This window comes from Notechis scutatus, chromosome 13 (assembly GCF_049901735.1).
Source record: "Notechis scutatus isolate UNSWTSFEM ecotype Mainland chromosome 13, rNotScu1.2, whole genome shotgun sequence".
Classification (NCBI taxonomy): Eukaryota; Metazoa; Chordata; class Lepidosauria; order Squamata; family Elapidae; genus Notechis; species Notechis scutatus.
The window spans coordinates 4,007,124-4,035,073 of NC_142021.1; the positions used below are offsets into that span (position 1 = coordinate 4,007,124).

A 27,950-nucleotide genomic window follows, 5' to 3' on the forward strand; every position below is an offset into this window, starting at 1 on the left:
CTGGGAAAATCCCCCCAAAAGTCTGCAGGAAAATCCTCCACCCCGTTTTCCTATCGATCGATCGTTCTTTATTTAGGATCGCAGGATACCGTCTCCAGCTCCGTTCTTGGGGAGAGAGAGAGAAAGAGACTTTTGGCTTCATGCAAGGAAAGCAGCAGAAGCAGCAGAAGTCTTTCTTTCTCTCCCCCAAACTCCGCCAGAAATGAGTCTGTGAGACTTGTCGTGCCAGCACAGCCTCTTGAAGCAGGATGTCTTGCAGGGTCCCAAAGACTCATTTCTGGCGGAGTTTGGGGGAGAGAAAGAAAGACTTTTGCTGCTTTCCTTGTAGCCAAAAGCAGAAGAAGAAAGAAGCAGAAAGAAGCAGCCTGGTGGCCAGGCCAGGTGTGTGGGGTAAGTTCCCCCCCTCCACCCTTTCCCTCCTCCCCTCACTACCTCGTGTTGTTCGCAGTGCAAGCGATGCAAGCCTTGTGTTCCCGTGGGCCATATGGGCGGCACAGCCTTGTGTTCCTGCGTAGCCTGGATTAATTGCTTTGGAGGTGACATTTCTCTGTGGACCACCCAAAATTTATTGCGGACCACCAGTGGTCCCTGGCCCACTGGTTGGTGACCACTGGTCTAAACCACCGTGAGCTTGATTCATACAATACCTTAAGCCAGTGTTTCTGGACCTTGGCAATTTTAAGATTGCCATAACCTGAGAGGATACGATAGTCAGAGGGTCTGCTTTGCAATTTTAAGATCTGTAGACTTCAACTCCCAGAATTCCTCAAGTCAGCTCTAATCCCTGATCCATGCTGGCTGAGGAATTCTGGGAGTTCAAGTCCACCACTCTTAAAAGTTGCCAAGGTTCAGGAATGCTGCATTGAGTCCTCAACTAAAGTCAAGACAACACGGTTAACTCCATTGCTTCCTCAGGTGACCGGTGATCCTCAGGGACTCGAACCGATTTCCTTACCCAGTGTGGGTTTTTTTTTTTTTTGCACAACGTCGTTGGATTCATTTTGCAGCTTGCTCAAAAAAAATCAAGGCTTCAGACACTGCAATGCTTAAATAGGGATTTTTAATCCATCCAAGTTAAATACAGAACCAGAAACAACTATAACAAATAAGAATTGGATCCAATGAACCCTAAGGCCTGCTTTGTTTAGTGGAAGAAGCTTGATCACCGAAAGGAAAGGAATCTGCTGTCCCACATAGCAGAACTGGGCCAACACTCTGTGTAACACTCCCTCTCCCCTTACATAAACGTTAAATTCAACGCAACAACAAAAACATTTAAAAAGCAGAACAACATTCTAAGGTAAAGAGTCGTGGGCTGATCAATTCTCTTGTTTTTGAACCTGCAACCAAAAACTCCCGAGAATGAGCATTTTCGAAGTCTTCCAGTTGGATCCTTCCGCATCCACCAGAATGGGATCTCTTGGGGATCCCCCAATGACCCTTTCTTCCACGAAGGAGATCTCCTTCCTGGAGCTGTCAGGGTCACAGAGGAGGGGCACTGTGCACGCGTTTGGGGAACGGCACCCGAGCCTGCAGCCATTGCTTGTAATCGTCTTCGGGCATATCCACAATATATTCGCGCAGGAACTGTGATGAAAAATATATATGTAAGAATTTGATGATCAGGTCTTTTTCCACCAGAGGTGGTATTCAGCTGGTTCTGACCAGTTCTGGAGAACCGGTAGTGGAAATTTTGAGTAGTTCGGAGAACCGGCAAATCCCACCTCTGACTGGAGATTTTACAGTATCCTTCCCCTGCCATGCCCACCAAGCCATGCCCCCAGAACCGGTAGTAAAAAAAATTGAATCCCACCACTGATGCTGACCCACGCTGCCTCTTTCTCCTCTGTTTCAGCTGCTGGAGGAGCCCGCGGCCGACAGGCCACAACAGCTGGACTGTAAAAAACCCCATGTTATGACAACCAGAATCATACTTCTATATTTGTTTGGGGTGTCGTCCCACAGTGTCAGGAGCAAACAACCAGACCCCTGTGTAGAGATCAAACTAGCTACTTTATTGTTCTTTGCCTGTAATACAGGAATCTTCCCCAGACTGGCAAGCTTGCACATGGGAAAGGTCAGATAACAGAATAACAGAGTTGGAAGGGACCTTGGAGGTCTTCTAGTCCGACCCCCTGCCCAAGCAGGAAACCCAATACTATTTTAGACAAAGGTAGTCATAAGTATGAACCCTTTGTCAAGCATCTGAATTTTAATCACATGATCATGGGGATGCTATAAGGGTTGTACCTGTAAAAAATAGTCCTAGGTCACGTTTTTTGGTGATGTTGTAACTTTGGTCACTCTATTAACTTATAAATCGAGGACTACCTTTTGAATTAATCCTTTTAAACATTTGCATGAAGGGGGTTCAGAAAATAGCACTGTTTAAGACCGGAGTTGAGTTCCTTTCCACACCCACATCCCTCACCTCCACAGCTGCGCAGATGTCCGGAGAGCAAATTTCCCAGATCCGAAGTTCTCCCAAGACCTTCAAAAAAGTGGGAGGCCGGATGCGTAAGTCCGGATTCCTGGCGAACCTTTCCAGCTTCTTGAGGACTTTCTGGGTACGGCGGTCTCTCCTGATCTCATCGGGAATCCTTTCCAGCAAAGTGGAAAACCTTGAAAAAAAAGAAAATACTAAGCAAGAGAAAAACAGCCTGACCCACTCGTAAATAGCTGGGGTAAACAACTTTATTGTCTACCACCTATGTTGCAAGAATGCTTCCTAGACTGCTTGCCTTCCCCTGGGAATGGCCAGATAATGATTCATACAGCTTGAGAGAAGTCAAGTTTATGTTGCTTGCAACTACGCGAGGATTCCAAGCTAGAACCTCGTTTGACTCCTCCTTCCAGCCTGTCTGGCAGTTTCCCGACATCAATGTTGGTATGCAACTGATAAGAATCAAGACTGTTCTAGGGGAAGGGCCCTCCCATCTTACGGATTTCCCATCTTACGGATTCCCCCAGTAACTATTACAGTTCCACAAAGCCACAAGATGTTTGGAAATTTAAGTTGCTAAAATCGCCTGAATTTAGGATGACGGAAACATCTTTTCTTCCCAAGTTGCACCAAGGAACCTTAGTTTGTTTTCAATTGCAGTTAAGGGGATTGATGATGCCGGGACCACGTTCTTGGCTTTCCTCTGCAGAATTACACAACCCAAAAAGTCCAGCTGGGCCCTTTCCCCCCTTCTCACCAGTTTTCCGATTCGGCATCTTGTTCGGGCTCTTTGCCCACCACGGACTGTTTCATTCGCTCAAGATCTTTCCGGAAGCGGGTCAGATAGTTCAGGCACAGGTATTTCTGAATGTTCTTCTCCTCTCGTCTCCTGTCAAGTGGGTTGGTGTGTTTTACACAAACATAAACATCCACATTCGGCGGTTCAAATCCCTAGCGCCGCATAAGGGAGTGAGCTGTTACTTGTCCCAGCTTCTGCCAACCTAGCAGTTCGAAAGCACGTTAAAAAAACGCAAGTAGAAAAATAGGGACCCCTTTGGTGGGAAAGGAACAGCGTTCCGTGCACCTTCAGTGTTTAGTCATGCCGGCCACGTGACCACGGAGTCATCTTCGGACAGCGCTGGCTCTTCGGCTTTGCAACGGAGATGAGCACCGCCCTCTAGAGCCGGAAACGACTAACATGTATGTGCAAGGGGAACCTTCACCTTTTAAACATCTGAAGAAATCTCTTAAAGCTTCCAGCATCTATAAGGGGCCTATAAGTTCAATGTAAACCGGCCTTTTCCCATTTCGTTGACCATTTGTGACCGTGTGTGTGTGTGTGTGTGTGTGTGTTGGGGGCAGGCAGGTCCAAGACCTGCAGAATAAAACTAAGGTATTTAACAACATAAATTTGGGGGCTCAGTTGTGCTCGTAAGTCAAAGTCTACCTCTTATATCTCCTACAATATTTTATAAAGACATCCAAATTTATCTTCTGAATTTTTCTGCACTACATCTGAATTTTTCTTCTTCCTCTTGACTTATCTACTTGCTTGGTTATCGAGCGGGTAGTTCTTCTTTTTCTGTTTGGCTTGGCCTGACCTGCAACGCAGATCATTGTGGCTTGCAACTTGAAAGCAACACCGAAGGGCTCAGCCTGCCTTACCTCTCCAGGATGTCGAGTTGATCGTGCAGCCGGAAGGCGTTTTCTTGGGCCACGTCGAAAAACAATTCTCTCATCTCGTGGCACAGTTGCTGCTTCCTTCTAATGAAAGAACTGGTGGGGGGCGGTGGGGGGAGAGACACAAGAGAAATAGAAGTAGAAAGAAAGAATAAAAATAGAAAGAACAGAAAATAATGGAATGGAATAGAAATAGAAATTTGGAATAGAATAGTGTAGGATTGCATGGAGTGGAGAGTGGAGTGGAGTGGAGTGGAGTGGAGTGGAGTGGAGTAGAGTAGAGTAGAGTAGAAATAGAATAGAATAGAATAGAATAGAATAGAATAGAATAGAATAGAATAGAATAGAATAGAATAGAATTAGGGATAGAGTAGAGTAGAGTAGAATAGAATAGAATAGAATAGAATAGAATAGAATAGAATAGAATAGAATAGAATAGAATAGAATAGAATTAGGGATAGAATAGAATAGAATAGAATAGAATAGAATAGAATTAGGGATAGAGTAGAGTAGAGTAGAAATAGAATAGAATAGAATAGAATAGAATAAGGGATAGAATAGAGTAGAGTAGAGTAGAATAGAATAGAATAGAATAGAATAGAATAGAATAGATAGATTGATCTGATAAGAATAGGAATAGAATACTTTACCATACCATACCAGCTCTTCCTAAGTGGTTTACAGAGTCAGCCCCCTAATAATCTGAGTCCTCGTTTTACCCACCTCGGAAGGATGGAAGACCTTGAGCCAGTCAGGATCGAACTGCTGGCAATGGGCAGAATCAGCCTGCAAATACCTCATTCTAACCACTGCTTTCTTAGCGGCACCTGTATCCCTACCTTTCAGGACTGCAAAGCTCAGTTGTTTTGTCATCTTCCATAAAGGTTGCAGTCGTGGTTTTGTCTTCTCGGACAGTCACGGCCATCGAACTACAAGGAAACAGAGACCACGGAGGGGAAATCAAGGGGGCCTGTAAGGAAACATCAGCTTAAACCTTGGCCTTTTTCGACATCTGTAGTAAAATCCTCACAAAGCGGAATATGAAACAGAACCGGCAGAGTGGAGAAGAATTTTAGACTGACTTGTCAACTCATAAAACATTTCTATGCCTGTTTTAGAGTTGCCATGAATAAGAGGGGGAAAGAAATTTGGAGGAACAGTGTGGCAGTTCGAACCAAAAGTGTATTCCATTGTTATCTTGCAAAGATTGTAACTAAGCTACCGGAATTTCTGCCACGAAAATTCCTAATTGGAGAATATGATTGATGACTCTCAGCTATGAACCTGTTTCTTAAGAGAATATGAATGTATGATACACCCAGAGGGGCGGGAGGAAAACAGGGTCATAGGTGATTACGTGTCTCAGGACATACCGACCTATTCGCTCCTAATAAATCCTTTGAAGTTTTTGAAGCTTGGCTAATAATTTAATGAGGGCAACCGCCAGAATCTCGACATTGACCTTCCCTCCCTTACTCCTGATCCCCTCCTCACCTCTTTCTCTTGGCCTCCGTTGAGCTTCCTTCTTTGTGAATTCCTGTACTGGTTTTATCTTCCTTCGAAGAGGTCGCTGAGCTGAAAAAAAAGACCCGATTATCCTTCGGTCCCTTCGTCCTCCATCTCTACTATTCTAGAACAGAAGTGTCCCGCCTTGGCAGCGTTAAGACTTGGGGGGCCTCCAGAATTCCCCCGCCAGCGTGGAGAAACCTTCTAACCCCATCGTACAGATCGACTTAACGAGCGTAATTTTTTAAAATTGATTTTCTATTAAATACATTTCTTGATGCTTAGTAAACATCATGTTGTCTGGGTATTTCGTTTGCTTAACAGTGCAAATTTACATTCTTAAATCTCCATCCCTTTCTTCCAACCATTGGCAAAATAGATGCCATGTTTGATAATATTCTACATCTTCTTTCCGTTTAATTTTCTACGTCAATCTATCCATTTCTGCACGATCTACCTTTCTATCTCTTCATCTCGCAGTATATCTTCATTTTTCCAGTATAGTGCGAATATAATCCTCGCTGCTGTTAAGGCTTAATATTAAACATATACTGTTCTTATCATTTTTTTCTGATATTATATCTAATAAAAAATAGCTCAGGTTTAAAATCTACATGTTTCCCTATCATCTTTTCTAGCCACCCTGTGTATCTTTGCCCAATTTTTTTTTTTTGCTTTGACACCACATATGATAAAATGTGCCCGTTTTGGTTACATTTCCAAGATTTGCTAAACATATTATTAAACATTTTAGCTAACCTAGCTAACGACTATAATTGAGTCCCAAAATTACTGCTGCTAAGAGAGAGAGAGCTGTTAAGTGAGTTGGCCCCCATTTTATGACCTTTCTGGCCACTGTCATTAAGTGAATCACAGTTGTTCAATTAGCCACCCGGTTACTAAGTGAAATTTGCCTTCCCCCATTGACTTTGGTCATCGGAAGGTCATTAAAAGGAGATCCCATGACCCCGGGATCCTGTAACTGTCATAAATACGAGTCAGTTGACCACCAGTGTTTGAATTTCGCAACTCTGTGCGTGGGGGGGAAGGTCATAAGTCCCTTTTTTCCCGTGCCGTCGTAACTTCGAACGGCCACTAAATGAACGGTCATCAGTTGAGAACTACCAGTAACGAAGGACAGACCTCCAGGGGGCTTGCATGCAGTCAGTGGACAGGAGAACGGTTGTTGCTTACCTCTTGCCTCGTTGTCCAAACGATATTTCGCTGTCGTACATTTGCAGACTAAAAAAAATAAGAAGGAGAACTTGGAGCTCAGAAGTAGTGTCAGCCAGTCTTCAAGATGTTCGCATTCCCAAGTGACAAACCAACAAACATTGATGTATGCAGTCATTCATTTGTACAAGTAACGCACATCCCATCCGGCGATAATGGCTTGACTTCCAATCTAGCTTCGCGCTGGGAACGTCTGCCTTCCAGCGCCCTTTATAGCATAACCCCACCCATCTAATCGCAGCTACCTCCTGTAGACCACCCTGTTCTAATTACCCATGTATCCAACGTTCCTAATATGGCTAATTAGTTACCTAGACTGTACTTCCCTGCTGTAGCCTCAAACGCTCTGCATCCTCCCTTTCACCGATCCCCTCTGCTTCCCTGAACACCCTGTAACTGCCCTTTGTTTCAAAACCAAGTAATCATAGTAATAATAATCATTTTGCCTTTATTACTTTAACATTGCAACTGGAGGGGGCAAATGTAGCTAAGATTCCTTCCTCCTCCTATTTTCCGCACACAAACCACCTTGTGAGATGTGTTGGGTGAGGAGAGATAGACTGGTCCAGAGACACCAAGCCTGCTTTCGTGCCTAAAGCAGGACTAGAATTCACAATCTCCTGGTAATGGATCCCAAATCACCCAGTGGCTATTGTGCCTAAGGCAGGACTCGAACTCACCATCTGGTAATTAACCCAAAGTCATCCAGCTGGTTTTCATGCCTAAGGCGGGACTAGAACTCCCAGTCTCCTGGTGATTGATCTAAAGTCACCCAGGTGGCTTTCATGCCTAAGGTGGGACTAGAACTCCCAGTCTCCTGGTGATTGATCTAAAGTCACCCAGGTGGCTTTCATGCCTAAGGTGGGACTAGAACTCCCAGTCTTCTGGTGATTGGCCCAAAGTCACCCAGCCAGCTATCATGTCTAAGGCAGGACTAGAAATCATGTCTCCTAGTGATTGATTTAAATTTACCCAGGTGGCTTTCATGCCTAAGGCAGGACTAGAACTCCCAGTCTGCTGGTGATTGATTTAAAGTCACCCAGGTGGCTTTCATGCCTAAGGTGGGACTAGAACTCCCAGTCTCCTGGTGATTGGCCCAAAGTCACCCAGCTGGCTCTCGTGACTAAGGGAAGACTAGAACTCCCAGTCTCCTGGATTTTTTAGGCACCACTAGACCAAATTGGCTCCTTACTTTTCAAGGAAAACAAAACAAAGGAAACAAATAATGGTTCGGAGGCCCTCAAATCTTCTAGTTGGCAATTTAAGGAATGATGCCATTTAAATTGTCAATTTTTGCCACTTCCTCCAGCAATCTCACAGCTCTGGGTTAAGGGAGCAGGAGTGAGGGAGTCTAAACTCCCTATTACCTTTCCTTTCTAAATCCTGTCTTTTTAAATTTCAATTTAAAACTGGTCAGATTAAAAAAAAATATATTAAAAGATATGTAAACAGCCCTGGGAGCCTTTCCGGCTAATATGCGACAAACTAATTTAACAAACGACTTTTGTAAAATGCAAACAAATGCAATTTGCTCTTTAAATTAGAGACAGGCATGCTCTTCCCCTCCCCCCTAAAAAAAAGCCAACCCCCCCACTTACTATTGTGGTTTTGTACTCCAAAACATGTTTTCCTTGCTAAAATTCTTAGCCACGTCTTCGTGTATCATCCGAAGTAAAGTCTGCAGGTCTGTGGAAGAAAAGGAAAAAAAGAAAAAAAAAGAACCAGAATTAAATTCCAGAGACTCTCGCCTCTTTGGAGAGTTTGCAGTGAAAAGCGCTGGGTGGCAAAAGAGGTGAAAAATAACAAAAAATAACAACAAATAAATGTGGACCAAACACACCAGGTCAGATGCATAAATCTCATTTGGCCAGTATATAATCTCAAAGAGACCAGGATGTACGTTCCAACTCATATTTGTTGCAGAAATACCATAAAACGTCTTGTTCATTCTTTTTTTCTTTTTAGAATGGTTAGTTTCCATCCATTGTTTCTTGTCCCGCTTTCAGGTGCTTTGGAGCAGAGGTTGACCAACTTGAGCACCCCTTCTTTGTGGCAGCCCCTCAAATATTGAAATATTGCTATCGTGTCTCCCCTAGTCCTTCTTTTCTCTGGACTAACCATACCCAATGCCTTCAACCCTTCTTCATATTTCTGTTTTTCTTTCCTTCTTTTTCCTTAATGGTTTCCCTGCCAACACATTTCTACCCCACTAGTGTTGGGGGTAGAGTTGACCCCACTCTTCTTTGTGGATATTGGAACACTGCTATCATGTCACCCTTAGTCCTTCTTTTCATTAGACTAAAGGTAACGGTTCCCCTCGCACCTACGTGTTAGTCGTTTCTGGCTCTAGGGGGCGGTGCTCATCTCCGTTACAAAGTCGAAGAGCCTGCGCTGTCCGAAGACGTCTCCGTGGTCATGTGGCCGGCATGACTAAACGCCTTAAAAGGCGCACGGAACGCTGTTACCTTCCCACCAAAGGTGGTCCCTATTTTTCTACTTGCATTTTTAAATGCTTTCGAACTGCTAGGTTGGCAGAAGCTGGGACAAGTAACAGGAGCTCACTCCATTACGCAGCGCTAGGGATTCGGACTGTCGAACTGCCAACTTTTCTGATCGACAAGCTCAGCGTCTTAGCCACTGAGCCACCACGTCTTTCATTAGACTAGATGTACCCAATTCCTGTAACTGTTTTAGCTCTCCAGAACCTCTTAAATGTATGTACATATTCTACTTGTGTACAGCCCAAATCAATAGACTATCCCTAAATAGGGATATTTACAAAGCAGTTGACCTCCTCAAAATCCATAAACAGGTTAAGAAACATCCACGGTGATCCAAAATTAAATCAACCAAGAACTAATCAAGGTTCTGAAAGCCCAAGAATTAAAATGATCACCCTCGCGAAAAGGAAGCAAGACGAAGTGAACGGAATCTCACCCTAATTTAAGATAAAGCGGTAAATCGATGGGAGTACAAATTAAAGACGGGGAGAGAAACCGTTCCACCAAATCTCTTAGAGTCCAACCCGTTGTGCTTCTGGTCCCAATGGGGTCATAAGCCAAGAACTACCTGTATTGTGTAGCAAATACTAGTCCCCTTGTCCCAAAGGTGCTTTTTTTCATGAGGCAACTGGACTTATTTGTTTTTTTGCTTTTGAAGACATTTCACTTCTCATCCAAGAAGTTTCTTCGGCTCTGACTGGATGGTGGGGAATGGAAGGATTTATACTCCTTGCAGACAGCTGGTCATTTGCATCCTTTCAGAGGGTCGTTAAGGATGCAAATGACCAGCTGTCTGCAAGGAGTATAAATCCTTCCCTTCCCCACCATCAGTCAGAAGGCTCCACACCCATTCGCACCACTCAGGTGACTCTAAGGACACCAACAAACCTCCAAGTGGCCTCAACGACCCTCTGAAAGGATGCAAATGACCAGCTGTCTCCAAGGAGTATCTATCCTTCCATTCCCCACCATCCAGTCCGAGCTGAAGAAGCTCCTTGGATGAGTAGAGAAACGTCTCCAAAGAAAAACCACAAAGTCCAGTTGCCTCTTGAAAACAGAAAGCCCCTTTGGGGACAACCAGGACTTGGATGACGGAGAATCTCCGTAGACTTTTAGGAGTCCCCTGGACCAGTCTGGAATCTGCCAAGGGCTCACAGTAGCTCAGCGGTTCTTCCTCCTCCTTGGTCTGCTTGCTGTAGCTGGACTCCATCTCTTCCACCTCCTTGACGCTCTCAGAGGTCGGTTGGGCTACTTCGTCAGAGCCAGGGGTCAAGGAACTGGTGCTGGCCAAGGTGGTCTTGCTATGCGGAGAGGACAGCCCACTGATCTTGGACATGCTCCCTGTCATCTTGGGTGACTTTTTGCTGGACGTGCCCCGAATCTGCTTCTGGGTGTATCTTCTGCCCTGGAAGAATGATAAAAAGAATAACAGAGTTGGAAGGGACCTTGGAGGTCTTCTAGTCCAACCCCCTGCTCAAGAGTAAATCCTGTATCATTCCAGACAAATGGGCTGTCCAATCTCTTCTTAAAAACCTCCAGTGTTGGAGCATTCACAACTTATGTAGGGAAGCCATTCCATTGTTTAACTCTTCCCACTGTCAGGAAATTTCCTCCTGAGTTTGATTATTCTAACTATTCTATTATTATTCTAACTATTATTATTATTCTACTATACTATTCTATAATTATTCTACTATTTTACCACTATAAGCCTGATTTTTGTACATGTGCTCTCAATGTTCTTATGTACACTGAGAGCTTATGTACCAAAGACAAATTCCTTGTGTGTCCAATCACATTTGGCCAAAAAAGAATTCACTTCACTTCACTTCACTTCTATCCTATCCTATCCTATCCTATTCCCTTCCTCTTCCTTCTTTCTCTTCTCTTCTCTTCTCTTCTCTTCTCTTCTCTTCTCTCTCCCCTTCCTTTCCCTTTCTTTTTTCTTTTCTTGTCTTCTCTTTCTCTTCTCCTATTCTCTTCTCCTATTCTCTTCTCTATCCTATTCTATTCTTTCCCATTCTATTCTGTTCTGTTTTATTCTATTTATTCTGATTTACAAAGCTACAGGGGCCAAAACAAAACATCCACCATCCTCGTGTCACACCCAAGAAAAATTAGCCTTTTGACGGAAGCAGTTCCACATCTAGGGGGAACCTACCTTTGCGTGCTGAAGAAAATGCTCCCATCGGTTCTTCACCGCCTTCTCTCTATTGATCGTTTTCATGCAACTTTTCCCGCCACCGTAGTCCCTGAGAAAGAGGGAATTTCATCTCCTTTCCATATCTTATGCAGATGTTCAGTCATCCAGGTCATGGTCGGTGCTTTTTCAAGAGGCAACCGGACGTTCTGTTTTTTTCTTTGAAGACGTTTCGCTTCTCATCCCAGAAGCATCTTCGGTTCTAAAGAAGAACTGAACTGAGAACTGAAGAAGCTTCTTGGATGAGAAGTGAAATGCCTTCAAGGAAAAACCAAGCAAGTCCAGTTGCCTCTTGAAAAAGCAACAGCAACCATCCATGGTCATACAAAAAGAGGAGCAGTTAATTCCAGTTAATTCTACTTCTTCTTGAGTAGTTTCCATCCATTGTTTCTTGCCTTGCCCTCTGGTGCTTTGGAAAATAAGTTGACCTCCCTCTTCTTTGTGGCAGCCCCTCAAATACTAGAATCCTTCTATCATGTCACTCCTAGTCCTTCTTTCGTCTAGACTAGCCAAACCCATTATTCATATGCTTTAGTCTCCGGGCTTTTAATCCTCTTAATTGCTCTTCTTCACACTTTTTCCAAAGTCACAACATCCTTTTTTGTAGTGTGGGGGCCAAAACTGGATGCTGAATTCCAGGTGTGGCCTTACTACGGTTGTATAAAGGGGTACTCATCCTTCACGTGATTTTGATTCTGTTGCCTCTGTTTATGCAACAAGGATTGTATTAGGGTTTTTTGGCCGTGGCCGCTCATGGCTGGCTCGTGTTTAAGGGATCATCCACACTCGGACTCCAAGGCTTTTTAAAACAAGCTATTTTTCCCTTTCGGTGGATCATGAATTGGCCCAACCCAATTCCTGCCACCCTTCCTTCATACGCCCTCCGTCGTCTTAGTGGCTCTTCTTGGCAACTTTTCTGGGCTCTTAACCTGCTCCAGCTCCTAAGACCTACTTGGGGTTCCAGCAGGAGATCAAGGGCTTCATGCTACTGCTGGGGTCCAGCGTCAAAGCTTCCAGGAGCCAGTTGAGGGCGCAGAGCTGGCGGAAGATGGAGTCGCTGTTGAGACAGAGAAAGGCAGGCGGGCTGATTGACAGCGGAAAACAACAACAACAACAACAACAACAACCAGGGAAGGGGCAGAGTCTGGGTGGAAGCAAAGTGACCCCAACACGGAGGAAAACTTGAAGCTCATAGATGCACCCCCAAGTTTGGCTGTGATCGATTTCTCCATTTCTCTCTCCGGAGCTGCCTAATTTACTATCATCCTCGCCCGCCCTTTGCTGGAGAGATGCCTGTGGAAATTGGGCCCCCGTTTCTAGAGCAAGGGGGAACCTTCCTGGTGGATTTTTACAAGTTCCTGGGAAATAATTAGGGAATTTGGCATAACTGAAGGCTGAATTGGAGCAACTAGGAAAGCTGGATCCAACACCTTTCACCCTCTCCCTCCACCTCCCTTTCCTTCCCTCCCTCCCTCTTTCCCTTTCCCTCCTTCTCTCTTCTCTCTTCTTCCTTCTCCCTTTCCCCCCCTCTCTCCCTCCCTCTTGCCCTCTCGTGCTCTCTCTCTCCAATCTACCTTCCCTTCCCTCCCTCCCTCTTTCCCTTTCCCTCCTTCTCTCTTCTTCCTTCTCCCTTTCCCCCTCTCTCTCTCCCTCCCTCCCTCCCTCTTGCCCTCTCGTGCTCTCTCTCCAATCTCCCTTTCCTTCCCTCCCTCCCTCTTTCCCTTTCCCTCCTTCTTTCTTCTTCCTTCTCCCTTTCCCCCTCTCTCTCTCCCTCCCTCCCTCCCTCTTGCCCTCTCGTGCTCTCTCTCCAATCTCCCTTTCCTTCCCTCCCTCCCTCTTTCCCTTTCCCTCCTTCTTTCTTCTTCCTTCTCCCTTTCCCCCCCTCTCTCTCTCTCCCTCCCTCTTGCCCTCTCGTGCTCTCTCTCTCCAATCTCCCTTTCCTTCCCTCCCTCCCTCTTTCCCTTTCCCTCCTTCTCTCTTCTTCCTTCTCCCTTTCCCCCTCTCTCTCTCCCTCCCTCCCTCCCTCTTGCCCTCTCGTGCTCTCTCTCCAATCTACCTTCCCTTCCCTCCCTCCCTCTTTCCCTTTCCCTCCTTCTTTCTTCTTCCTTCTCCCTTCCCCCCTCTCTCTCCCTCCCTCCCTCTTGCCCTCTTGTGCTGTCTCTCCAATCTCCCTTTCTTTCCCTCCCTCTCTCCATTTCTCCCTCCCTCCCTTTCCCTCCCTCTCCCTCTCTTGCTCTCCCTCCCTCCTTCCCCACCTTCTTCTCTTTTTTAAACAAACAGGAGCCCATGGCAGATTTTACCCCCTTTGTGAGACAGAATTAGAGAGAGAGAGAAAAATATATATATATAAGGTGAGTGGCTGAACCTACAAATGCGCCTCTGGATGCTTTTGTGACAGCAGGCCATAATGGATTGGGGTGAAAGGCCGGGCCATTTTCTTCTTCTTCTTCTTTTCCGTCTCGCTGACCAAGAAGCCGCCTGTTAAAAAGAACCTGGAGAGAGAGGGGTGGGTGGGGGAGGGAGGGGGAGAAAGAAAGAAAGAAAGAAAGAAAGAAAGAAAAGAAAGAAAAGAAAGAAAGAAAGAAAGAAAGAAAGAAAGAAAGAAAGAAAGAAAGAAAGAAAGAAAGAAAGAAAGAAAGAGACAGAGGGAGAAAGAGAGAGAAAAACAGAGAGCTAAGATTCTGGGAACCCCCAAATCCCACTCTTGGCTGCCCCCCCAGGAGTCTCCATGTAGCCCGTTTTGGATGCAGGTAAGTGCAGGGAGGCTCGGGGTGGGTGAAAAACGGGCCTCCCAGAAGTGGGCCCGTTTCCGGCTTCCAGAGAGCCTCCGGAGCCCAAGGAAGGCCGTTTTCGTCTTCCCGGAAACTCAAGGAAAGCCTCCGGAGTCCAGAGAGGGGGAAAAAAAAACACCCCCCTCCCGCTGTGATGCAGGAGGCCGAGTAGGCCACACCCACCCAGCCACCAGGCAAAGAACCCGTTGCTAAAATGTTGGAAGCCCACCTGTGGCTTGGACCCCTGGCTTGGGTGCGCTGGAATCAAACTAGCTTGGGAGGTTACATCTAGCTTGGGGGGTTAGCTCTAATGAGGGATGAAGCTTTTGAGCATGAGTTGTCCAGTTGTTGTGTCCAACTCTTCGCGAACCCACAGGCCACCACACACACCAGCCTCCCCCCAATTCCTCCACTATCTCCTGGAGTTTGCCAACATTCATATTCATTGCCTTGAGGTCGCCATCTAACCATCTCATCCTCCGCCCTCCCCTTCTCCTTCTGCCTTCTACCTTTTCTTTCTATGTACACTGAGAGCATATGCATCAAGGCAAATTCCTTGTGTGTACAATCACAATTGGCCAATAAAGAATTCATTCATTCATTCATTCATTCATTCATTCATTCATTCATTCATTCATTCATTCATTCACATCCATAAAAACAGATGGGAGATGATTGTGGATAGCAGCAGTTTATAACTTCTGCTAGAGATGCTGTCCCCGGCCAGGTTTTTCTCAACCTTGGCTACTTAAAATGCTAATTCCCCATCCAGGTGTTTCTCAACCTTGGACACTTTGAGGTGTGTGAACTTCTTTAACTCCCAGAATTCCCCATCCAGGTGTTTCTCAACCTTGGCCATTTTTAAGGTGTGTGGATTTTAACTTAAATTCCAAAGCCGGGGGTTTCTCAACCTTGGCCACTTTTAAGGCTTGTGGACTTCAACTCCCAGAATTCCCCAGTCAGCCATGCACTTGAATGTAAAATTAGACCTGGTCCAACCACCCGTTTTCAGTCTAGAAAACTTCCCATTCCTGTTGTCCACAGTCAAGGTGGTAAGAGCAAAGTGAGGTCAAAACCCAAAGCAGCTACTCAGAGGAGGAGAGGCCATCAGTCAATGAAGCAGGAGGGAGGTTGAGAGCACCTACTCGGGTTCAGATTCGGAGTCTTCCTCCGAGGATGAGGATGAGTAGCGAGGGGGCTGAAATTCCATTCTTCTCTTCTCCGCCTCCTTCCGCTCTTCCAGGCTGGATACGTTCCTCCTCTTGATGGACTCTCGGCGAAGGCTATGGAAATATCCCCGCCCGATCTTCACCGAGTTGATGAGATGCCTGCGGGAAAGGATCAGATGTGAAACAATGCGGAAAGTGGACGCGACTCTCCAAGCACGATTGCTCGCCTAGTTAAACGAGAGCTACCCCATTTCCCCACCCCCGGCTGGTCACACTGTCCAATGAGGAGACGTCTGTTTGTTATGGGAACAGTCCGTCTCTTTCTCCAGCACCTGCAGGGGTGACCTTGATGGTTTCCATGCTCTCACCAATCTCCTCATTCATTCTCGGCATTTCATTTTTCTGGTTCATTGGCAAGTTGAGACATATTAAAACTTTGAAAGAAGCCAAGCGGTTCGATCGTGACAATTCCGGTATTTGAGGGGCTGCCCCCCAAAATAAGGGGGGGGTGTCAACTTATTTTCCAAAGCACCAGAAGTCAAGACAAGAAACAATAGATGGAAACGAATCAAGGAGAGAAGCAATCTGGAGTTAAGGAGAAACTTCCTAACAGTGAGGACAATTAACCGGTGGAACAGCTTGCCACCAGAAGTTGTGGGTGCTTCATCACTGGAGATTTTAAAGAAGAGATTGAACAACCATTTGTTTGGAATGGCCTAGGGTCTCCTGCTTGAACAGGGGCTGGACTAGAAGACCTCCAAGGTCCCTTCCAGCTGATTGAACTCTAGGTAGCTGCATGGTGAGTTGGGCATGGCGAGTTATTGTAGACCCCATTAAGAGCTCCAAAATTTTATTTATTCATTTGATTTGATTTGATTTGTCAATCACAAGATAATAGGTATAAGAATAAACATGAGTATGAATACAGGAAATAGGTACAAATAAATGGAGACAATGGGACAGGGACTGTAGGCATGATGGTGCACTTATGCACGCCCCTTACAGACCTCTTAGGAATGGGTATTCTTTTCTTTTCTTTTCTTTTCTTTTCTTTTTTCTTTTCCTTTCCTTTCTTTCCTTTCCTTTCCTTTCCTTTCCTTTCCTTTCCTTTCCTTTCCTTTCCTTTCCTTTCCTTTCCTTTCCTTTCCTTTCCTTTCCTTTCCTTTCCTTCCCTTCCTTCCTTCCTTCCTTCCTCATGCTCCCTGCCTTTTTTCTCTCCTCCCTCCATTCTTTTCTCTCCTTCCTTCCCCCTTCCTTCTTTCCTTCCTTCCTACCACTCCCTTCTTTTCTCTCCTTCCTCCCTTCTTTTCTCTCCTTCCTTCCTTCCCCTTCCCTGTTCTCCTTCCTTACTCCTTCCTTCCTTCCTTCCTTTATTTATTTGATTTGTCAATCGCTTACAAGGTAATAGGTATAAGTATAAACATGAGTAAGAATACAGGAAATAGGGACGAATAAATGGGGACAATAGGACAGGGACAGTAGGCACAATGGTGCACTTATGCACGCCCCTTACAGACCTCTTAGGAATGGGGTGAGGTCAATAGTGGATAGTTTGAGGTTCAAGGTTTGAGGATGTAACTACAGAATCAGGTAGTGCATTCCAGGCATTGACCACTCTGTTGCTGAAGTCATACTTTCTGCAATCAAGTTTGGAGCAATTTACATTGAGTCTGTATCTGTTGTGTGCTCTTGTATTGTTGCGATTGAAGCTGAAGTTTTTTGGACTGCTGCCGCAATATATTGGCACTGCCCTCGTTAAAATGCAAATGCGTTTAAAGCAAACTCTTTGCAATACATCTATTAGAGTAATTGAGCACCGACCAACCGTACGTTGCAAACACACATATTTCCTGCCACCTGCCAGACAAGGGCAGTGTCTTCCTTCTGAATGGATAACCTTGTCAGCGGAGGGGGGAAAAAACAAAGAGCTTTTCTCAAGAGCTGATCATTTTCAGCCGCAGAATTCCCCAGCTGCTTTACGAAATGAAATTAACGTAGATAAAGGTCAGCCTTGTGCTGCTGCCCAATAAAAATGACCCATCGAGGAAGGAAGTGTAGAAGTTGACTGTAAATGCATTTTGGGGAGCGGTTTGGCGAGGTTGAGACCTGTGTTTCATTACGTTTTAAACCCGAGCGATTTGTTAATTCCAACAGAGTTTTTTTGACCAAGGATCGAGATGAACGTTTGCTTCAGGTCTGGAGACACAATGTCAACTATATTTAAAGATGAAATGCAAGCAAAGGCGATCGATTCCCTTCAGCTCAGTGGGAAGCCTCAGCTGGGCTTTAATGAAAATTTCAAGAAGCATTGCATGGAAGTGCCAGCCCTCCCCTGCTCTTCATATCCTGCATTGCCTTTAAATTTATTCTAGGTTTTTTTCCCTTGCCAGATAAATTTTACAGTTATTTTATTAAGTTCTTCAAAAAAAAATTGTGTACTTTGATTGGGATCGTCTGAAATATATATAGGAATTTTGGAAGAATATTCATTTTAATAGCAGCAATCCTGCCTAATAATGAAAGTTGCGGCTTGCCCCATGTTTCTAAATCCTTCTTTACCTGTTGCATCAATTTATCATAATTATTTTCCTTAAGTGTCTTACAATGTGCTGTCAACCATATTCCTAAGTATTTAACTTTCTTTATCACTTGTATTCCCATAACTTCTTCTAGTTCCATTTTCTAAATTTTCAGTTAAATTTTTAGTCATTAATTTTGTTTTCTTCCTATTAATTTTAAGTCCTGCTACTGCTCCAAATTGTTCTAATTCATTCATCAATTTTTGTCCTCTATCTATTGGTTCTTCAATGAAAAAAATCGTATCATCCGCAAACGCTTGCAACTTATATTCTTCTTTCTTAACCTTTAATCCTTTTATGTCTGGGTTCTGTCTAATTCGCATTAGTAATGCTTCTAATGATAATATGAAGAGCAGGGGTGAGAGTGGGCAGCCCTGTCTGACTCCTTTTTCTATTTTTATTGGGCGGGTATATTCCCCGTTTATTACAATATTAGCCTGTTGTGTATCATAAATGGTTGTTATAATATTTTCAAATTTGGTGCCTAAATTCATATTATAAATTTTTGGGATTAAAAATTGCCCATTTAAATTATCGAAGGCCTTCTCTGCATCTAAAAACATAAGTGCAATTTGTTTTTCGGGGTGGGCTTCGTAAAATTCTAAGACATCTAGTACTATTCTTAAGTTGTTCCTGATTTGTCTGGTCGGGAGAAATCCATTTTGATCTTCATATATATGCTCATTTAACATTCTTTTTAGTCTACCTGCTATAATAGAAGTAAATATTTTGTAATCAGTATTTAACAATGAAGTTGGCCTATAATTTTGTATATATCGGGGATCCGAATCCTCCTTCGGGATAAGCGAAATCAATGCCCCCCCTCCATGAGTCCGGCATCCTGGCTGCCAAGGGATCTTCTAACTGCCAAGGGATTTTTCCTTAGTTCTAGGTTGCTTCTCTCCTTGGCTGCCCCAATTCAAGAATAAACTTTGGAAGTTTGCAAGGGTGAGTGATCAATAGGGAGGTACAAGACAGAGAATCAGTTATGATTGATTCGCGACCTTAACGCTTCACTGAAGTGTCTTCACTAAACGTTACTTTGCAAACCGGACAGCCGCTGTCGATGGAAAGAACATCTCCGCTCATCCACGAAGCGGCTCACTTAAAAGAAATATCTGGGCCTAACATAAATCCGAGTTGCCATAAAATTAAGCCACTTCGGTCTTCTTCCCCGTTACTTCCTTTGATCACCCCAGGAAGAAATGCCTCGGTGGACATCATATTTCCTGAAGGGAATATTTTGATTTATTTATGAAAAGTTTTGAAACAAATCAACCAACAGAAGTGGTAGGTATGGAAGTAGGAAAGGAGGAAAGGGGGGGGAGGGAAAGAGGAAAGGATAAAAAGTAATAAAATGTCAGGAAATAAAAAGGGAAGTTGCCATGACTGGGAAATCCAAAATTCTGTATTTCGTAATGAATGGAGTGTATTGGAATATGGTATCAGGTTGTTTTAAAGAAAACGACTGGAAATCTCTACAAAACTCAGGGCAGGATGTTGGTATCATTAATCCGTCATTATTTCGAGGATAAAGGCGTGGACAGGTGATCCTCGACTTACGACCACAGCTTGAGACCAACATTTTTATCGCTGAGAAGAGAGTCATTAAGTGAGTTTTGCCCCATTTTACAAGTGTGACTAGAACTCACCGTTTCCTGGTGATTGGCCCAAAGTCACCCAGCTGGCTTTTATGGTGAAGGTGGGACTAGAATTCACCATCTCCTGATGATTTCACTCTAGAGCTAATGAGAAGCCTTTTATTTCCTTTGTGTATGCTCTCCGAAAAAGCAATGAAAAGAGAAAGAGAAAGAGAGAGAGAGAAAGAGAGAGAGAGAAAGAGAGAGAGAGAAAGAGAGAGAGAGAAAGAAAAAAAGAGAGAGAGAGAGAAAGAGAAAAAGAGAGAGAGAGAAAAAGAGAGAGAGAGAGAGAGAGAGAGAAAGAGAGGGAGGGAGAGAGAAAAAAGAGAGAAAGAGAAAGAGAGAAAGAAAAAGAGAAGAGAGAGAGCTATGCATGTGTGTATATGTATATGTATATGTATATATATATTTGTTTTCTTAAGTTTTCGCGGGTACTTACATGTATGGCCTTCAGCTTTGTTCGGGTATTTTCCCACATCATAGTAGTGGTGCTTTTATATATATATAGCTCATAGTTGAAGGTTAGTTTCTGGGCATTAGTCTGCGTTTTCCTACCTCATCTGTGCAAGGTCTCTGGGCAGGGTTCTCAAATCCTTCTCTATATGTCGAATAGGCAAAAGTTTCTTCTCTGGTTCCAGGACCTAAATAAACAAATGCCAGCAGACGCAAAAGGAAACTGCAATTCAGAAGAACCACTTCTTAATTTTCCCTGTACTTCGGGAACGACCCAACGTGTTTCCTCTCAGCCTAAATTCTGGGATTTTTTTTATATATTTTTTTAAAAGAGGGGAGTGGGGAAACTTTGCAATGGAGTTTCCATAGCAATGTTTTGGCCATTTTGGACATTATCTTGACTTGTTTGGAACCCTGTCCTATGGACATTCCTGCCCGCAGGATCAGCTAATCCAACATTTCATGGATTGGGATTAAAACTTACCTTTGGCTTCAACTTCTTGAAAAACTCAGTTTCCACCGTTTCGGCTAATTCTTCCAGAGCAACTTCCTCTTTGTAGACATCCTGAAGTAAGAGGCAACAGGTTGGTTGGTGGGCACGTCGTCTTGGCGTAAAGAATCAGTGGGGGGGAAAAAATCACCCAGGACATGATATTGATCATGTGAAATCATCTTATTTTAATGACCCTATAATATTCCAGGGTGGAGTACCTGGTCAACTGAATGGAGCTAGCAGAGTGTTTTAATGGCCGGATGCCCTTCCTGTCACCAACGCAGAATTTTGTTTAGCAGATATTCATTGTCCCCCAGGGAGAGAAATATCTGAGTCTACCGAGGATCGAACTCACAGCCTCCTCCTGATTGTGAGGCGAGGGCTACACCTCTAGGCCACCACTCACCATGCATCACGCAAAATAAAAATAGTATTTTCCAACCTTAGCAGCTTTAAGCTGTGTGGACTTTCCAACTTCCAGAATGCTGGCTGGGGAATTCTGGGAGTTGAAGTCCACACAGCTTAAAGTTGCCAAGGTTGGAAAACATGGTTGTAAACGCGTCCAAATTACAGTCTGAAAAAGGGATTCTGTACAGCAGCAAGGAAATGTTTGGTGTCTCTTAGTTTGATGGAATGTTTATGAATATTCCTGGGCATCAGATCCTTTAGCAGCAGCTGCCTGTGAAAGGCGATTATTTTTTTAAGAGAGCGGCTGCTAATTATAAACTTGGCTACAGAGCATGGAGAGAAAACTCTTTGGTCATGGGTTCTCCATAATATTTTAAGGAAGGAAGGAAGGAAGGAAGGAAGGAAGGAAGGAAGGAAGGAAGGAAGGAAGGAAGGAAGGAAGGAAGGAAGGAAGGAAGGAAGGAAGGAAGGAAGGAAGGAAGGAAATAAATTATGAGGAGGAGGAAGGAAAAGAGAGGAGGAGGAGGAGAGTTTTCTCTAATATTTTGAAGAAGGAAGGAAGGAGATAAAGAGGAAGAGGAGAAAGGAGGAGGAGGAGGAGGAGGAGGAGGAGAAGGAGAAGGAGAAGAAGAAGAAGAAGAAGAAGAAGAAGAAGAAGAAGAAGAAGAAGAAGAAGAAGAGGAGGAGGAGGAGGAGGAGGAGGAGGAGGAGGAGGAGGAGGAGGAGGAGGAGGAGGAGGAGGCTTTCCTGTTGTGTTATTGACAAATCTTTCCACTTGTTCCATCTGGGCTAAGTGACTGTTTTCAGCGCTCGCTTTAATCTTTGATCTAACACTGCAATGTTTACTCTTTGATTCTGAGCAACTTTGAGACCTTTTAACAGGGAAAAAAGAGAAACAGACATCAAATGTTTCGGCGGCTGCCCTCATGCCCCTATTGACTAGATCAGATTACTCTTTCCATCTTCTAACGCTTGTTTTTTTTTCTTGAAGAACCTTCCTTTTATCATTGCTGCTCTAATCAAAAAGTCATATATATACATATATTCTCTCTCTCTCTCTCTCTCTCTCTCTTAGAAAGGGCTGTAGAGCCCTGTAAAGCGGTATATAATGCTATTGCTATTGCTTTGCTCTTCCTTTTCTCCTTCTTTCCTTCCTGTACAGTAGTTAGAAATCAGTATTGTAGACTAACTGCCCAGTCAGGAGTTCCATCCCAACCACCTCAAGGTTGACTCAGCCTTTCCATCCTTCCGAGGTGGGTAAAAGGAGGACCCAGATTGTTGGGGTTTGCAAGAGGCTGACTCTGTAAACCGCTTAGAAGAGGGCTGTAAAAGCACCGTGAAGCGGTATATAAATCTACGGACTGTTGCTGTTGCTATAGGCCCTCAGCTTATAGCCGGTCAAGATGAGATCCACAGTTTGATTTGACACCCCACAGTCACACCAAGGGGGAGGATACTCTGCCCCCATTTATTCAGAGAGTCCCGGCAGAACGCAGGTGCGAATCCTGTTCAGGATTGTCCATACGTCGGCCTATATCTTTGACTTCGCTGGTCAGAAGTTTGCAAAAGTTGATCCTGGGACTCCATAACCCTCATCGATAGGAACCAGTTACCAGGTGTCCGAATGTGGATCATGTGACTATCGAGATGCTACAACGGGTCGTAAGCGTGAAAAAAAGCACTTTTTTCCCCAATGCTGTTTGTGACTTCGGTCACTAAAGGAACGGTTGTAACTCAAGGACTATCTGTGTTTAGTTTTACTTTTAAGGCGGAAATTTGCTGGAGATTCAGAACGATGGCAGAGAGCATATTCCACGTACGCTTTGCTAATTGAAAAGGAATAAAAGCTATTATATTTTGCCTGTTTCGGCGAGACGCTCCAAACTCAAGACTGTACATTTTTCTTAAACAGACTCTTAAAGTATGCATTATTAATGTTAATTGCTAATGTCTGTCTGCCGTTTCTCTCTCTCTCTCTCTCTCTCTTTCTTTCTTTCTTTCTGGTATTCAGATTTATTTTTCACTAAATCCTCACGCCTGTAAAAAACACAAAAGCTTAATTAAAAGTGGCAAATCAGCGGAAGCAAAACATGAAATGAATTAGATGAGCTCGAGAAATTTTCCAAAGCTTTCGGGGGGTTTCAAACTAGGCTTCCATCAGAAAGGCGGCGGAAATTTTTTTCCCCATTGAATAATATTGTATGGATCAGGCTGTGTCCCATGAATTCTGCTGGGTTAGGATGCCCCTGGCTATCTAGGAAGTTATAATGAGAGAAAAACGACAAGGAAAAAAAAAAAAAGTAAAAACGAAAGTGGAGTTGGTTAATACCACTTTACAATGCCTTGGTAAGGCCACATTTGAAATACTGCATTCAGTTTTGGTCACCACGATGTAAAAAAAGATGTTGAGATGCTGGAAAGGGTGCAGAGAAGAGCAACCAGGATGATGAGGGGACTGGAGGCTAAAATATAAAGAATGTTTGCTGGAATTGGATGTCTAGTCTGATGAAAAGAAGGACCAGGGGAGACATGATAGCAGTCTTCCAATATCTCAGGGGCTGCCCCAAAGAAGAGGGAGTCAAGCTACTCTCCAAAGTACCTGAAGGCAAGAAAAGAAGCAACAGATGGAAACTAACCAAGGGGAGAAGCAACCTAGAACTAAGGATAAATTTTCTGGCAGTCAGAACAATTAATCAGTGGAACAACTTGCCTCCAGAAGTTGTCAATGCTTCAACACTGGAAGTTTTTTTAAAAAGATGTTAGATAACCCTTTGTCTGAAGTGATGTAGGGTTTCCTGCCTAGGCAGGGGGTTGGACTAGAAGACCTCCAAGGTCCCTTCCAACTCTGTTATTCTATTCTATTAATAGTGCTGATCAAAAAGATGAAGAAGTGAGGATGAGCAGAATCAATCAGCATAGAGCTGGAAGAGGACCTTGGAGGTCTTCTAGTCCAGCCCCATCGGCTCAAGCAGGAGACCCTATCACTGGAGGTTTTTAAGAAGGGCCTATACCATTTCAGACAGGTGGCTGTGTGGTCTCTTCTTAAAAACCTCCAGTGATGAAGCACCCACAACTCCTGGTTAATTGTCTTCACTGTTAGGAAATTCCTCCTTAATTCCCGGTTGCTTCTCCCCTGGATTAGTTTCCATCCGTTGCTTCTGGTCCTGCTTTCTGGTGCTTTGGAAAATAAGTTGACCCCCTCTTCTTTGGGGCAGCCCCTCAGATGCTGGAATACTGCTATCCTGTCCACCCCGGTCCTTCTTTCCTCTAGATTGGCCATACCCAACTCTTGCAACTGTCCTTCACGTGATTTTTTTTTTGTTTTTGTTTCCAGGCAAAAACTGCAGTAGGAATGGTTGTGCAATGGGGTGAAAACTCACTTAGCAACTGTCTTGCTTAGCGACAGAAACTTTGGGCTCCCTCGTGGCCGTGTGTCAAGGACTCCTTATATCTGCGTCCTAGTTCACTTTTTCTCATCATGTTTTCTTTTCTGCAAATTCCATGTTAAGACACATTTCTTCCTACGGAGAAAACGCACCTGGTGTCTTTGGTGGAGAATCTGGCTAGCTTTCATTTTCGTTTTGCTCTTTTCTGCAGATTTGCCCAAATTTATTTTCCAACGCAAAGCTGCCATGCGGATTCGGCTTGCCAGAGGCTCAAATGCTTGTTAATCCTGGTTTGTAGCAGGATTTCAGTTTTTCCTGGTTCGGCTGACATAGAAACCTCGTTAACAGGAACAATCTAAAAGGTCTCTTTTTATTCCTTGCAGTGCCCAGAAGCGTAATCCTGGATAATGTTATATTTTCTATAATTTCTCAGCTACGGTGGGAGGATTCCATGCTTAATGGCCATCTAAAAATAGTTTCTAAGGAGTACTGTTAAAACAACAAGCAGGAGAGAGGTTTGCAATGGTGCTTATAAGGGGGAAATCCTCTCTGCTGGTGCATACACCGATATCAACGTTTTTTGTTTGTTGCATCGTATTTTTATTCCGAACAGATTTTTTTTCCTCCCGTCTGCTAAGAACATGCGGAGCTGCTGCCTCTTGGTCCTTGGCCTGCCTACTTCTGGAATACTATGAATAAACATTAGCAGAGATGCTGTGCAGTATAATTGGATTGCTGCTTTTAAAATGCACGAGCTGTTTCCGACATAAATCCAATTAAAGTCTTACTTAAATTTAGGCTGGGAAAAATTCCGGAGTTATTTGATTCGCCCTTGGTCTTATTCACCCTTGCAATGTAGTATCTGAAAAGCACCATTTTTTCCTCCACCCTTGTATAGTCTGCATTTAAAAGAGAAAACATGAGAGAGAAAGAACAAGAGAGAGAGAGAGAATGAGAGATAAGAACTAGAGAAAGAGAGACCAAGAGAAAGAGTGAAAGCATGAGAACAAGAGAGAGGATGAGAGAGGTAGAAAGAGAATGATAAGTAAGAGAGAATGACAAAGACACTGAAAGAGAATGAAAAAACGAGAGACAGAGAAAGAATGAGTTAGAGAGAATGAGAATGAGAGAGAACGAGAATGAGAGAGACACGACAGAGAATGAGAAGAGAGAGACTGAGAGAGAATGAGGACGAGAGAAAACGAGACAGAAAGAAGAGAATGAGAACAAGAGAAAGAGAGAGATAGAGAATGATATACAAAGAGAGAATGACAAAGACATTGAAAGAGAATGAAAAAACGAGAGACAGAGAAAGAATGAGACAGAGAGAAGAACTTTAAGCACCATCAAGTTGCCACCCTAGAAACCTGTGTCTGTTGTTTTTTTCCCCCTTCTCCCTCCCAATCCTGTTTCCTTTTATGTGGTGTCTTCCAAACTGTCAGCCCAAAAGACCCTTTCCAGCCATTTTTTATTTAACGGTTTGGGGAGGCTGCAGGCAAAGATCCTTCTGATGGATAACTGATGATTTCACCAATAGCTGATGATTGAATGGATAACTGATGGTTTAACAGATGTGGTGATTTAATGGACAATTGGTTATTTAACGGACAACTGATTTAACGGACAACTGATGATTTAACAGATAACTGATGATAATGAATAACTGGTTTAAGAGAAAACTGGCGATTTAACGGACAACTGATGATTTAACAGACAACTGATTTAAGGGACAACTGATGATTTAACAGATAACTGATGATAATGAATAACTGATGGTTTAAGAGAAAACTGGCGATTTAACAGACAACTGATGATTTAACGGACAACTGATTTAAGGGACAACTGATGATTTAACAGATAACTGATGATAATGAATAACTGATGGTTTAAGAGATACCTGGTGATTTAACGGACAACTGATGATTTAACAGACAACTGATTTAAGGGACAACTGATGATTTAACAGATAACTGATGGTTATGAATAACTGATGGTTTAAGAGATAACTGGTGATTTAATGGACAACTGATGATTTAACGGATAACTGATTTAATGGACAACTGATGACTTAAAGAATTGATGATTTAATGGATAACTGATGATTTAATGGATAACTGAAGATTTAACGAGAGATGCACACACTTACCGGAGGTAGCTGCCCCAGACCATAGAGGGTAAGTTTCCTGGGATCGAGGTAAAGGGGATCTCCGAAATCCTGATAGGGTTTCCAGCAGGGGGTAAAATACCCCTGTTGAGAGAGTTGTTTGGCTCTCCGATGATAGCTGTCTCGAAATACTTGTTCTCTTGGGACATCCCAGCAATTGTAAATGGTTTTGCTCCGTGCCTGGATCTTTAAACCTTTCTGGGGAGGGATAGGCAGTGGCCTGATCAGCACGAAATACCGAGGATCGATCTTGGGGTTCAGGGGCATCCTGCCTCTGTTACCCCAGGGGGGCGGGTTCCAATTAGAAACTCAAGTAATCGATTGATCAATAAACTATTGATTTCTTGAGTCAAGCCCTTGTAAAAAAAAAAAAAAACCCGAATCTACAAGCAAATACTCTCTTCGGATTCACTGTCTTGGGCAATCAGGGGTTTTCAGCCCATCAAAACAAACCACCATTGCTCCAAGCATGTTGGGCTGTTGGCGTCATCCAAGCCAGGATTCCCGATTGGCTTCCCAGGAGGAGCAAAGCCGCTAATCTCAGACAGACGGACTGCTAACGCTTAAGGGAAAGCAAGCTTAACGCCTCCCACTTCCCCTTTGGAGCTCTGCAAACCTCCAGAAATTAAAACCAGGCTTTCCAACAAGCCGTGATGAGAGACCCCCACTGGGATCTAAACCCAGTTTGGATCCAATGTGGACCCAGCTCTCTGAATTTCCCTACTACGGCCGTATTTCCAAGTCTGTGACATCCATGCCCCCTATGCCTATCTCTCTCTGCTCCCACTTCCTTTTCTTTCTCCTTCCTCTTACCAAGTTCCTAGTCCCTAAGAGTACTCTTCAGCCTTGCTACCAAGCCTGTCTTCACAGCCACCCCACTACCCCTATCTTCCCCATCCCCGACTCTCAAAGCTACTATAGGTTGGAAGGTTTTGGCTCCTCTACCCCAACTTTTATTTTCAAGACACTAGTCCCCAAGGGGTCCTTCACGAGCCCCTCTAGGAAACTAAAAACCCCAAAGGTCTCATGGCTGAAACCGAGGCTCCCTGACTCACTCCAAAGCCATTCCAGCCCAAAAGAAACCCCCCTCCTCTCCCAGGCACGACCTGGGGGCTCCTTTCCCCTCTAGCGCGCCCCCTCCCCTTTATAACTGCTTCCTTCTCTTCCTAACTGCCCCTGGGCTTTATAAGGCTCCAGATAAGCCCAAGGCCTGGGGTGGGGGCTTCCATGAAAGAAGAGGCAGGCATTTTCCAGGCGCGACCCTCCCCCGCCCCAATTCGGAGACACCCCTTCCCTCCCCGCCGTCTTTAGCCTGCCCTCTTCC

At 44.1% G+C, this 27,950-nt stretch overlaps 1 protein-coding gene across 1 annotated transcript; it reads right to left on the bottom strand.

Annotated features, from left to right (window-relative positions):
- Positions 1 to 793: 793 nt before the first annotated feature.
- Positions 794 to 27,935, bottom strand: CCDC60 (coiled-coil domain containing 60). Its single transcript, XM_026684624.2, has 16 exons — positions 26,609 to 27,935; positions 20,660 to 20,740; positions 20,278 to 20,363; positions 15,480 to 15,662; positions 13,933 to 14,055; positions 12,516 to 12,620; positions 11,525 to 11,615; positions 10,519 to 10,768; positions 8,461 to 8,548; positions 6,824 to 6,871; positions 5,618 to 5,698; positions 4,963 to 5,052; positions 4,109 to 4,219; positions 3,201 to 3,332; positions 2,432 to 2,621; positions 794 to 1,587 (listed from the first exon to the last, which is right to left on the bottom strand). Exons 1-16 carry the CDS (start codon positions 26,891 to 26,893, stop codon positions 1,483 to 1,485), a joined length of 2,049 nt encoding a protein of 682 aa, XP_026540409.1. The 5' UTR covers positions 26,894 to 27,935; the 3' UTR covers positions 794 to 1,482.
- Positions 27,936 to 27,950: the final 15 nt, after the last annotated feature.